The sequence below is a fragment of the Grammomys surdaster genome, unplaced genomic scaffold, assembly GCF_004785775.1.
Source record: "Grammomys surdaster isolate TR1022 unplaced genomic scaffold, NIH_TR_1.0 125956, whole genome shotgun sequence".
In the NCBI taxonomy this organism is placed as follows: Eukaryota; Metazoa; Chordata; class Mammalia; order Rodentia; family Muridae; genus Grammomys; species Grammomys surdaster.
The window spans coordinates 2,833,446-2,847,237 of NW_021620775.1; the positions used below are offsets into that span (position 1 = coordinate 2,833,446).

A 13,792-nucleotide genomic window follows, 5' to 3' on the forward strand; every position below is an offset into this window, starting at 1 on the left:
GGGTGCACGGGGATGCATACAGTGTGCACTGTGGGTGCACGGGGATGTATACAGTGTGCACTGTGGGTGCATGGATATGTTTTGGGGCTTTCTGTTTGTTTTCAGTAGAGTTCCCTTTTATTGTCCATATTTATAAACAGACAAATATAACAAGGATTTTACAACATGTAGTTTTATGACTTGGCTTACAACTTAGTACATTACAAACATTTCCTCTTTTACAACAGTTAACTGTGTAGCCTGGAGAAAACATCAACTAATCTTCCTTCCAATATGTAATGTCCTTCCAAGGTGACCTCATATCTTTCACAATGCATGGAGGAAAAAAAGGAGCCCATGTCTTAATTACATTCCTATAGATATAAAAACTTGCCCTTCGATGATTTAACTCTTTCAGTTTCTGTGACTGGGTCTTGCTCTTTAACCCTTTTGAACCTGGTATTTACTAAGTATCTCAGCCTGGCCTTGAACTTCTAGAATCCTTCATTTCAGTTTTCAGTTACAGGTGAAGTTAACAGGTTAAGTTAACATGGCTTAATGATTTTAGCTTTTTAATGTGCATCTACTTAAGCATCAATCAAGAAATCCATTTAAATTTTCCCAATCTTTATTTATCATTAGTGAAAGCAGTATATTATTTAATCTTATTTTAAAGTAGGCATATATTGCAAATAGTTAATTATTATACAAGTAAATAGATAACATTTTAAGATAAATATGCAAATGAACATTTTAGGGCAGATTCATACTTTTTTTTAAAAGCAGACAAAGGGAAGAGGTTGTATTTCAGAAATGAAGAACATACTCTTTCTAAGCAATCTCATATTCTTTTAGAAGTATTCAGAAAGAAAAAGAACAGATGCAATGGAAGGAAGAAAATAACGTTGAAGAAAAATTTTGCAGAATTGAAGAAAGAGATCTTTAAAATCAAGATCAAGCCAGATGAGTGATGAAAACGAAAACCCACAGCTGAACAAAATCTTAGTAATCTGAGACAGATGGCAGAACTGAGAAAGACCCTACAAGCGGCTAAGGAGAGAAAAAGACTTCCTTATCCAAAGAAGCTTAAAAACTTAAGTCAAGTCAAGCAGTGCTTGTGCATGCCTTTAATCCCAGCACTTGGGAGGCAGAGGAAGGTGGGTCTCTATGAGTTCAAGGCCAGCCAGGGCTACACTGAGAAACAACAACTAAAACTCCAAACAAACATAAAACACTAAGAAAAGAAAGCCCCAAAGTCCAATGTAATAAAATATATCACCATGTCTTTAACCTATATAGAGCTGTCTAGTATGAAATTATTTTTTCATTAGTTTTACAGAAGTATTTATTGCACCTCCAAAGTGTTGGTCATCAGTCTTCCATTTGACTTGTCCAAGAGAAGTATATATGATCTGTATATAAAAAGTCTGTTTTAGGGCTGGGCAGTGGTGACACACGCCTTTAATCCCAGCACTTGGGGAGGCAGAATCTGGGGGTTTCTGGTTTTCCGTATCCCCATTTCTTCCATTAGCTTAGCTGTGCTTGGGCATAAGACATTCTAAAGCCATGACTGTAGAAACATGTCCATAACTTCAGAAACAAGGTAGCCCAATGGTACATAACTGATTAAACAATATAAACTACAAACCTGTTTATTTGTAAACTCGATTTTAAGTGTTTCCTACATACCTCTTTGTTTGAAAAGAATATGCTATCTTCTGCGCTTTTTTTTGTTTTATAGACAATTAGATGTCTCTATTTAATTATAATACAACAGCGAATATGAAAGTTGTAGATAGCTTATTTCAATAGCAAAAAGGTTGTGAACTTACTGCTGAATTAAAATCCCACAAGATTAAAAACAACCCCACTGTAGCAGAGGCAGTTCCACTTTTGGACTCCTAATTAACTGTGATGAAAGGAATGGGTTCCATTCCTTGTAAGCGTAATAAAGCGTTTACATTACTAAAAAAAAGCTACGGGGGCAGGGCTGGAGAGATGGCTTACTGGTTAAGAAGAAGGGCTACTCTTCCAGAAGTCAGAGATTGAATTTCCAGCACCCACATGGTGACTAACAACTGTCTTCTACTCTAGTCCTAGGTGACTGAATGCTGTCACCTGTGGGCAGCAGACACACAAGTGCCACACAGATACACGTGCTGGTGAAACAGATACAAACACATTTTAAAAAGTTCTAGGGGCTGTAGAGATGGGTGGAAGCCTTGGTGTATACTATTTCCTGTAATCAAATGTCTGAACCAATGTGTTAAGCTTGGGAGCTATTGGAACAAATTACATATATAACATCAAATTTAGTATCAGTAAATGCATATAGCAATTCACATAGATAAAACTATTTTTATGGTTTTCTACTTTAAAACAAGACTAGGGCAACAACAGCAGCGAGATTAGAAAAGTGCACCACGTTGTATCAAAGTGTACCTCAACAATGAACAAGATCTCCTCTGAGGGGGCATCTCTTAAATACCGCCTGATAACATGTACATCACTACTCTAGATTTGACTCCAGCCAGAGGGCCAGGCAAACGGACAGAGAGCCCTTTAACACAGAAGTATGAAAATGCATACTTTCAAGAATGTTGCTGCAAGTGCTTCCAAGTAGCTGCAAGTGCAAAGTATATATGGCGTATGGCTGGAAGAAGACAGTTAAATGACACGCACAGAGGTACAAGGACAGAGCTAGGCCAGGCCAGAATAGCAACAATAAAAGCAGCAACTAGAGATAGATAACAGCGAGATCACAAGGACAGGGACAGCAACGATGGGCCAAGGCTGAAGGCATCAAAAATCTTGTTGAACGAGGAATAGTCACCGGCCAACTCTCGTCACCCCTTCAAACATCCGCGAGAATTCTCTAAGAGCCTCGGCCTGGCCTGAGGGTCGGTCACCTGCACGCACATTCAGGAAGTAGTGATGGGTCAACTCAACTGTCCAAATGGCCCAGAACCACATAACGGGGTCAGGTCGCAGGCCGCACTTACCAGGCCACCGCCGCCCGACGTGCTCGCCACATCCCGCCAGCGCAGACCACACACAGACGCCGAGACGGCCACGGGGGAGCCCCGTGTCGGCCCCAGTCCGACTCCTGCTCCAGCAATGACCCAGGAAGAGGCCCTCAGCAACAAGGGCATAGAGCAGCCGCCGAGTCCCTCCCAATGGCGCATGGACTTCCGCAAGAGCCGGCTGGGCTCCCGTAGTCAGTCCGTCTCTGAAATAACCACCCACAGGAACGCAAGGCAGGCTGCACAAACGGGCCGCGGATGACGTGCGCGTGCGCATGCGCAGAGACGGGCGGGACCTGTGTAGTGCTCCCCTCTCTCGGCTCCGCCCTCAAAGTGTCTGGGTTAGAAATTCTAAAAATGAGCTGGGCGTGCTGGGCGCAGGAAATCCACACGATGGATGTTTATTGGGATCAGCCAATTTAAGGAGATTTGTTTAAAAAGCATTTTCATAATCGAACAATTTTATAGCCAGAAAGTCGAGTGTAGGTATGCGAAGCACCTTAGAAAGTCTGAGATCTGATCAGAAAGGGACTTCTGACATTTAAGCTGTAGGTTTGGGATAAACACATACAGTTTTATGAAGGCACAAATTTTTTTTTCATCCCCTCCCCCCTTTGTTGGCTTTCACCTGAATTTTGATGGTACCCATTTATTGAAATGGTCCTTGTCAAAGTCTCCTAACAGGCCTTATCTCTAGTAATGGTTCCTCAGTAGTATTTGGCTAAGTTCTCTTCTTACTTTTCTTTTGATTTTCAAGACATCAGATTCATTCTTCCCTCTCCTTGTAACCCATCCCTTCCCATTCCTCCCTACCAATTCCTTTTCGGACATAGTTGATTCCTAGTCTCCTAGCTACCTGCTTCTCCCAACTATTTTTTTAATGTTCAAAAGTTCCATTTATGTTTTGAGCCTTTTGGATTCTTTCCTTTTTCTGGCTACATTTTCTCCTTAATCTAAATTATTTATATCACTTCAAATACCACCTTCATCTTCAACCATTTTTGTATTTTAAAAAGAAAACAGGGACTCAATAACAGGAATATTGCCTGTGAAAGATTGTGAAGCCAATAAAAGGCATTATTGGGAACTAAAATCAAAGAATCTTGTACTTTATTTCACTTCAAGGATATATTCCTTCCACCCATCTCCCTGTCTCTGTCTCTCTGTCTCTCTGTCTCTCTCTGTCTCTCTCTGTCTCTCTCTGTCTCTGTCTCTGTCATACACACACACACACACACACACACGAAATACACACCACCACCACCACCACCAGCAGCCCAAATAAATTACTTTCCATCTAATTATCAGAATCATAAATCAGGATCCATCTACTCACAATACCGTCAAGTATATAAACACAACCATCTGACAGTAAATATCCCTATTGCAGGACTCGAGGGATCTATTTCCTATGGTGACTGTCTCAATGATAGCTGTAGATAGAAACCTGCTATAAACCCTAACCAGTATAAACTAATCTAGAAACCAGTTTAAACCCCAACCTTCTCCAGTATTGTATAAAAATGCATTGCTATTGTTGTTTCCTAATTCTTGTTTGGAAAACACAAAAGGGAGAAATAAGTGACAGTTGCTTCCATGTGTAACTTGTCTTTGCATTTTACAGAGCCCTTGCTTTATATATAATTCCACTTCTAGGCTTCGACTACTGAACGAGTCCCATGGACAGCTTATGTCTGTTAGCGTAAAAGTCTCTAGATAGCTAATTAAGTGAATTACATTCATACTAGCCACAAAACCTATGAGCTCTCAGTATCCAAATAGAGAATAATATCGGAAATAGGTTGCCCTGATTTGAAATGGCTTTAATCTAGGATTTGTTTTGTTTTAACTTCACAATTCTGCCAAAGAAATGTGAAGAAGAAAATGCAATTGAAGCCATGTGTCACATACTTGTTTAGATCAGCCTGTTTTCTATATTCAGTATAAAATAGGCTACCTGTCTGCTAGTGTATCTGTTGTAAGCTAGGGTATCTGTTGTAAGCATGTTTAAGGTGAGAGGGCTAGACTGCGGTAGGAAGTTTGGGAGGCGGGGTTGCCTCAAGTGATACTGAAGAGGTCAGCTCAGAGCCTTTGGAAAATTCTACCAGGCCCCTCCCCTCCTGGAAAAGAGAAGTCATCAAGCACCCTTCCCCTCTGGAAGGGAGAGGCTAATCACTTTCCTCAGGAAGACCACCTGCAGATAAGGGAAGCCCAGAGCACTTAGACACATTCCTCAGGGCAGACTGATCATTGGCCCCTTCATTTAAGGCAAGCCCTTGCTACCTCATTCCCTAAGGACCAATCAGTTTAAAAGTCACACTGATCTGCCAATCACATTGTGGCTAGTGGATGTTGCTCTATCTATTCTACCCCTGAAAGCTGTATAAAAACTGGCTGACCAGCTGCAAGCCCAGCTTGATGGAACAATAAACTCGTTTTGCATCAATCTCCGGCTCCCTGCATGGTTCACTCAGGTGTCCCTGGTAGCTAAGGCTTGTCAGAATCTTACAATACTTTCAACTTATAGTGGGTATATATCATATCCACTTCACTCTATGTACATTGAGGAACATCTACTTATAGTGCTGAGTAGGAAAATTAGTCAAACTGTTATGAAATCAAACCACCACCACTAGTTCAAATTCAGGCCACAGAATTTTTTTTTTTTTTTTTTTTTTGGTTTTTCGAGACAGGGTTTCTCTGTATAGCCCTGGCTGTCCTGGAACTCACTCTGTAGACCAGGCTGGCTTCGAACTCAGAAATCCGCCTGTCTCTGCCTCCCAAGTGCTGGGATTAAAGGCGAGGCCACAGAATTGTTTTGTGTTTGTTTTTGGGGGGCTGCTTGGCAGGAATTTGACATTAGGCCAGGACAAAGAAGTGGGCTTCAGGCAAGAATTTGACATTGGGCCATGGCAAGGAGGTGAGCACAGGCAGGAATCTAATTTTAGGCTAGAACAAGGAAGTAAGTTCAGGCAGGAATCTAAATCTTAGGCTAGAACAAAGAAGTAGGCTTCAGGAATGAATATGACTTTGGGCTAGGACAGGGAAGTAGGCTCAGATATTTTGGTCATTCTGATGAGCCCTTAGAAACAGCAATCACGGGAGTGATCACGGGACTTTGTTTATTGCCTTGCTTGTTCCTTGACTATTTGTGTTTATTGCACTGCTTGACCTTATTACTTGCATATAATTAAAATGGTATAAAAGCAGATTGGGAAAAAATAAACCCGCCTCAGCCTCAGAACTGGCTGAGAATCTTCTTTCTCTTTTTAACCCTCGCTCTTGCCTTGGAGAACCTGTTGACTGACTGAGCTGGCTTGGTTAGTTTTGTTTGGCTACACAGTGTGTAATGATATTGGACTTCTTGCTGCCATTTATAAACAGAGAAAATTTACATTTAGATAAACCAGTATTCTTAAAATATCAGACAACACTAAGTCCTAATCTTTAAAAAACACTGGGAGGGGGCAGGAATCCAGTAATGTTTCATACCCCTTACTCAAACACATCAGTTGCTATGATTGTGATCTTATTTTTCTTAGAAAAATCAAGAGAATTTAAGAATATAAACTGTTGATTATATAAAACTTATTGGTATATGTGGGGCAGGGGTTCTCCACCTTCCTAATACTGTGATCTTTAATATGGTTCCTCATGTTGTGGTGACTCCTAATCATACAATTATTTTTATTGCTAAATAATTGTAATTTTTCTACTGTTATGAATCATAATGTAAATATCTGTGTTTTCTAATGGTCTTAGGTGACCCCTGTAAAGGGCTGTCTGATTCCCCAAAGGGGTCACGACCCACAGGTTGAGAATCACTGATTTAGAGGGTGTATTGGCTTGTTTTGTGTTGACTTCACACAAGTTGGAGTTATCACAGAGAAAGGAGCTTCAGTTGAGGAAATTCCTCCATGAGATCCAGCTGTAAGGCATTTTCTCAACTAGTGATCAAGTGGGGAGGGCCCTCTGTGGGTGGGACTATCCCTGGGCTAGTAGTCTTGGGTTCTGTAAGAAAGCAAGCTGAGCAAGCCAAGGGAAGCAAGCCAGTAAGGAACATCTCTCCATGGCCTCTGCATCAGCTCCTGCTTCCTGATCTGTTTGAGTTCTAGTCCTGGCTTCCTTTGGTGATCAACAGCAATGTGAAAAGTGTAAGCTGAATAAACCCTTTCCTTCCCAACTTGGTTCTTGGTCATGATGTTTGTTCAGGAATAGAAACCCTGACTAAGACAGAGGGTTTGATGTTTCTAAAGCAATAAGATCCCCCTAGAAGACCATAGATATGCAAGTAAACTGTGATGTTCAAGGACTATAGTTGAATATGATATACATCAAATACTCACGTGTTACTAATTCACGTTATGTACATGACCCAAGGAAATAGTGAAGATGATGAGCCTTAGTGAGAGGCAATGAGGAAAGGTCTCATTGCTTCCTAAGTGGGAGGGAGAAAGACCTTTGTTTTTATTTGTTAACTTGTATATTACTCAACGCAAACAAAGATGTTAACTGTATCTTCTGGTCTAGGAGTCATGGAATAATTTTACCGTTTTAAATTAACTTTTCAGGTTCAGATAGGAACTGAGCATCCCAGCAGGTAAAACTGTCAAAGCATCTACCTTATCATGCAAAGCAACCCTGTTTAGTTATCCAGTTGTTTGGAGATTTTTTTTTTGTCTTGCCTAGAGTTTATTTGTAAAAAACAGCATCGGACACTGGTCATCTGCAAATAGTGTATAGTTGGTGGGTCACAGCAGTCCATCTTTCTTCACACTGGCAGGAGCCTTTTCTATGGGGCCTTCAGAGGGGCCTGGGCACCTTTGGGAGCCTGAGCTGGAGCTGAAGCCTGGGCCTGAGCTGGAGCTTTGGCCTCTGCCTTGGTTTGAACCTTGGGCTTTGGTTGGCAGAGCCTATGTCCCTTGGACATGTAGCTTCGAATCCTTCTTAAGCTTGGGGTGAGCAATCAACGTCAGACAGGAAAACAACTGGGAAGGAGACAGTGTGGTAGATAGGTAGTTGAGTTTGTGGCTGGGGCCCTTTGGCATCCTGGCCTTGATGTTTGGAGATCTTTAAAAAGAGCAAAGAAATATCAGAAATCTACACATCTGTGCTTGTCCATAAGTATGCTTTTAAGGTTTTATTAAGTTTATTTGCAAAGCTCTTCTTGGAAGGTATCCAGATTCCCCGAGGAGAACCGCATTCTTCCTCTGTGGTCTCCTGGAGAGAGAAGCATCTGAAGGCACACGCACTTCACATTGTCATTAAACTCCCCAGTGCTCAGGAGAGCATGTTACAACCATTGTCGCCTCTTCCCATCGACATTGTCTATGTGAGAAGAGTCAAAATCCTTAGGATGGCACCTTTCCTCAAATTAGCCTCTTTGTTTTAAAAGGATTTATTATATCTTTCTCTATATGTGTGCATTTGTATCTGTGTCTGTATTTCATGTGTGTGCAGGTGCTTGAGCATGACAGAAGAGGGCAGCAGATCTCCTGAAGCTGAAGTTAAAGTAGTTTGGGAGCTTTTCAGTGTAGATGTAAGGAATAAGCTCAGCTACTCTGCAAGAGCAGCAAGCACTCATAACCACGGAGACGTCTCTCTAGCCCTCATCTATGTCTTTATAATCCGTATAGCACTTATTATAGAAGTTGATTAAATATTCTAAAATTTACTTAGAAATAGAGTGTGGGGTGATGGGCTGTGAGAGGTAGCTGGGTACCTCATCGAGCACAGGCCTTGAACCCTGGAGACCCTAAAGGGGTGGTAGGTGTTCAGCCTTGCTCCTGGGCTCCCTGGTTCCTTTCATATAGCCAAAGCCCTCTACAGCCCCTCCCAAAGAGAGGTTTGTGGCCATTGGTTATATAGCACAGATAGAGGGTGTGATACAGGACACAGAGCCTCAAGACATCTCCATATTCATGAGATTCATAAAGGCCAGAGGGCATAGCCAATTAAGCATCCCTTCCCAGACCCTCCTCCTTGCAAAATGTATTTAACCTAAGGCCTGCCCTGAGAATACAGGGTATAGCTTCATCCATTTTCTATCATGACAGCAAACATTTTAAGACCATGGTCTACCTCTTTTCTTTGGGGCCTGCTATGGGGAACCGTGGAGAAGGCCTTCAACTACTGAGCCGCCTTCTAACCTCCTCTCTACATTCCAGCCACTGGGCTGCCAACTCAAACAAGCTAGCCAAGCCAGCCATGACCCAGCCAAGTGAGTTACCACGACCAAGAGTCTCATTCCTGCAGGACGTTGTGGGTGCTTCTCCTTCTCCCCGCTTTGGCTGCAGGATGATCTAGCCTGTGTATGCCCCCCTCTCTATGTCTTTCTGAAGCCTCTCAGCCATGCCTGAGAGCTCAAGGGCTTGAGACTAGTTGGTCCCCAGCCACCTCCTGGCCTGGAGATCTTCAACCCAAGAGCTCTGGCCCCTGCAGGACACCAGTGTTCCCTCACCCCTGGAGCAGACCCCTGTGGCTTCCCAGAGCCTGACAACCGCCTGGTGCTGTGTGGAGTGAACACAGTCAAATTCCTGCATCTCTGCCTCCCTGAGCTACAGCCCCAGTCCCTGGGGCAGCAGAGTCAGGACTCAAAATTCAACTCACAAGACCTATGCCTGCTCACACATGCACTACAGACCAACAATATAGAAGATCAAAATGTTAAAAAAAATTGAGGCTGGATCTCAAAGCAACTGGAAAGGAGTCAGTGTGGTAGGTATAAGGATAAATATACCCATGGACAAGAATGCAGGATGAAGAAATAGATTTTAAGTTGTGTGGTGTGATGGCTAATCTTAACAACCTGATTGGGCTGACCTCTGAGTACATCTATGTGTTTCCAGATGTGATTAGACTGTAAAGGATCTGTCCCAGTGAACAGTCTAGCTCTTTGATGGACTGAAGATTTGAAGAGAGCTTAGCAGGGGGTTCTGGGGAAGATGGGGTCCAGGTGGTGGATGTAAGGTCAATGGGAGTGTCCTTGCTCTGTCCCCTCCCTGTTGCTGCTCTATTCTGCTCCCTGTGCACCAGGAGGTAAAAGTCTTGCTCTGCATGCTCCAGCCACCATGCTACACAAGCTAAGACCACAGAAATCCTGAGCTAAAATAAATCTCATGCATTTTGGTAACAGTCAAAAATAGCTATACATACTGTTAACTGGTTCATTCAAAATACCACCAAAGCAGTTTAATGGAGAAGGAATTGTTTCTTTTTTTCCCCTGAATGGTAATAGATTAAATGAAGATCCATGTGGAAAAAAATACCTCCACACTGCTTGCAATATTCAGCATATATTTACACCGTATACAAAAATTAGTATGTATTCACAAAAATGATATTATCTGGAATGTAACGATGAATGTAAAACCAAGAATAAAAGAATCAAAGAAAGAAACAACGGAAGAAAACCTATTGGTAACCTGTGAATAGGCAAACAGTTCATAAGCCACCAAAAGGAATACCATAAAAATTTAAATTCACTGGACCTCATCAAACTAAAATATTTTTGCTCATCAAATGACAAAGAGAAAATGGATAAGCAAGCCTAAAGTTAGAAGTACATATTTTTATAATGCATACTTGACTAAGAACTTATGCTAAGACTGTATTAAGAAATTCACTGCTATCGATTTGTGGGTATTTGCCAAGACTCAAATGTTTAAATTTAATCCTCATTGTGAAGTATGAAGAGGGTAGAAACTTAGTGTAACTCTGGGGTCTGGAGATAGCCTTAGGATGTGATAAGGATACAGAAGAGTCAAGAGGATAGAGCTCATGATTGAACATTGGTGGCTTTACAGGAAGAAAGTGGTCGGAGGGGATACCCACACGTTTCCTGCCTCTGGTTATGGGATGCCCTCCACTGCCTCAGGGCTCTTGCAGCCTTTCAACCTTAGATCAGAAGTATGAGCCAAAATAAACCTCTTTTCCTTAAAAAAAGCCTCCCTCAGATATCTCATCATACTGATAAACCAGCCAGGCCATAGGTTCAGACACCGCAGAAAGGAATATGTCAAACGGATTCCCAGAGACACAGACTGGTGTTATTAGTTATCGAGGAGATGAAAAGTAAAACCATAATATCATCAGTAAGACTGCTGAAAGTAAAAAAGATGCACATCACCAACCTGGCAAGGATGTAGAGCAACTACACTATCCACACAGTACAGCGAGACAGGCCCTTTGCAAACACACTTGACAGTTTCTATCAATTAAACATGCATGCCTCCTGCTCAGGCAGACCTGCTCTTAGGGTTTCATGTAAAAGAAATGAACATAGGTCCATAACAATAAACGAAATTTTATTTACAATAGCTTCAAACTGTAATTACATGTCCACGAACAATGAAATAGATAGCCAGTGTGTAAACAATGTATTCAGCAGTGAATGAGGACAAACTTTATAGATACACTTAACAACATAATCCAACGTGAATGATCTAACAGACATGCCCCAGCCAAAATACGATATACGGTGTGAGTCCAATGATGCGATATTCTAGAATAGGAAAAATTGATGTGGAGAGTAAAAACAAAGCGAACACTGGGGACACTGGACAGTTTTTTTTTTGTCATGATAGGACTCTGAGTTATATAAGCATATCCACTTGTCACAATGTGCAGATAAGACTTGTGTATTTCCAAGTCTCTGTGTCCAAAGTACATGGTGTCTTTGGCCATAGGGATTTACCTTCCACCTCCAGGAAGCAGCTAAGGGCAACAGCAATAGTCTATATTGTTTTGGGATTTGCTTGGACTCTTCTGACCAATAACTTGAAAAGAGATGTTTCATGTCTTGTGTTGGGATTTCGGAAGATGGTCTACAGATCTTTGGATGAGTGTTGGATCTGACCTGAAAGCTTTGCTGAGGCCCAGCCTTCATAGCACCAGAAGGTGCTCTGCAAGCTGTCAAAGGGACTAGCAATCCTAGTCCTACTAGTTGTGAGATGACACCTATGAAGCATAACAATGGCCATCCCTGCAAGATACACTAAAAGGGGCAGAAGTGACACTCATATCTTGCTAATAACAGGCAGGGTTCTCTCTAATAGACTTAAGGTCCACTCAACAGGAGATAAATCATGCCAGGTACTGGAAACCTAGCCAACTACCTTGGGCTAGTGATGTCACGAATCTTAGAGGAGACCCTACTATCATTTACTAAACCAGCATGATTCCTAACTCATTCTAAATGCTAACCTTATACTTCCAGTTAAGTGTTGATCTCATCCTTATTAAAGAAGCTTCTCTTTGTAGCAGACACAGACAGCCACAGAAAACCACAACTGGTCAAAATAGAGAAAATAATTGAGTGTGGGGTGCCCAGTCTTAATGGATACATCTACAATACAACTTCTGCTCCCATGACTCAGGAGATATATTGGAAGAGAGGGGAGACAGATTGTAAGTGCCAGAGAACCAGGTAGTCTGCTGTGAGATTATGTCTCTTAAGAAATGACAGGGAAGAGACACCTATGATTCCAAAACAATATGGCTGCCTAAACAAGACTTAAACAATGCCAACACTAACAGACATGTTAATGTGGAACTGGGAAACTACAAGAAACCACAACCCTACACAAAGGACTACTGGCAATTTACAACTGGTGAGAATCAGTCTTCAACAGGATGAGCCCCCTAATTATTCATCTAGTGTCAAGCAGTTAGCCATAAAACCATGTACATATGAGAGACATTAAATGGAGTAAGCAGATTTATTTATGTATTTATGCATATATAGATACATATGTGTGTGTAACAATAATAATAATAAGAGAAAAAAGTCATAAATTTGAGGGGGAGTGGGGTTATGGGAGGGATTGAAGCAAGAGAGTATGGGAGGAGTTGGAAGGATGAAGGGAAGGGAGAAACAATGTAATTATCTTTTAGTTAAAATAAAGATAAAATTGTAAACTTTAAAGGTCTAGTTTCTCATTGTCTTATGCATATTTATTCTATAAAAGATGTTTAATAATTTAATTTTTGAAGACTCCTTGTGAAATATTTTGGGAACACCAAGTATAAATTTAAAGCAATGCAATACAATGTATTGAAAGATAGAAGTTATGAAAATTTATAATTATTGTTGATATATTTTTTATTTTCAATCATCCTCCATTGTCATAATTTCTGGAGAACTTTCAGGTAGTCTATCTTGAGAAATTATATTTTTATGTCCCTCTGCTCCCTATGGTGTTACTGTACCTACATCATGCAGCCATATTCACTGGAAACAGCAAAATCACGAAGCCCGTGCAGCTGCTGGACATAGTTCCAGCAAAGCTGAGTGGATTGCTACAATCACTGTCCTTCTGCCTCTAACTTTTGGGTTGTGATCTCTGCATGTTGCATTTCTGGGGAATTTCTGCATTATGATTCATTTTATATCTTTTCCGGAGAAAATGCTTTCTGAGTCTTTTTAGGAAAATCCTAAAATTAATTTTATCTGGCCACTATTTTGAAGTCTTCCTTATGTCCTGGATGGACATAACATATATTCTCTAAACCATGTATTGCTTTAGGTGATAGCCAGATATTAATGACCTCCCACAGCCAAGGCGAGAATTTGAGATCTTTGTCACAGAAGTAAGTATCAACTCATTTAGTAAAGAGACTGAGAATCAAATTTGAATCTTTGGTAAATCATTGAGTTCACAAGCATCACTGGGAAATTTTGCAACAATATTTAAAAATATTTGTGTATTTTAAATTTCAGATTTAAAAAATTTAGTTTATATAGTTCATACACACACACACACACACACACACACACACACACACACACA

At 41.2% G+C, this 13,792-nt stretch overlaps 1 protein-coding gene across 4 annotated transcripts in view; it reads right to left on the reverse strand.

The window, feature by feature from the left end:
• Positions 1-3,148, reverse strand: part of Opa1 (OPA1 mitochondrial dynamin like GTPase) — a 73,762-nt gene extending 70,614 nt beyond the window's left edge. For all 4 annotated transcript variants that reach the window (XM_028753760.1, XM_028753758.1, XM_028753759.1 and 1 more), the window contains exon 1: positions 2,982-3,148. In XM_028753760.1, the coding sequence (XP_028609593.1) occupies positions 2,982-3,013 (32 nt within the window). In that variant the 5' untranslated portion in view covers positions 3,014-3,148. The remainder of the gene's footprint in view (positions 1-2,981) is intronic.
• Between the last annotated feature and the right edge of the window lie 10,644 nt (positions 3,149-13,792).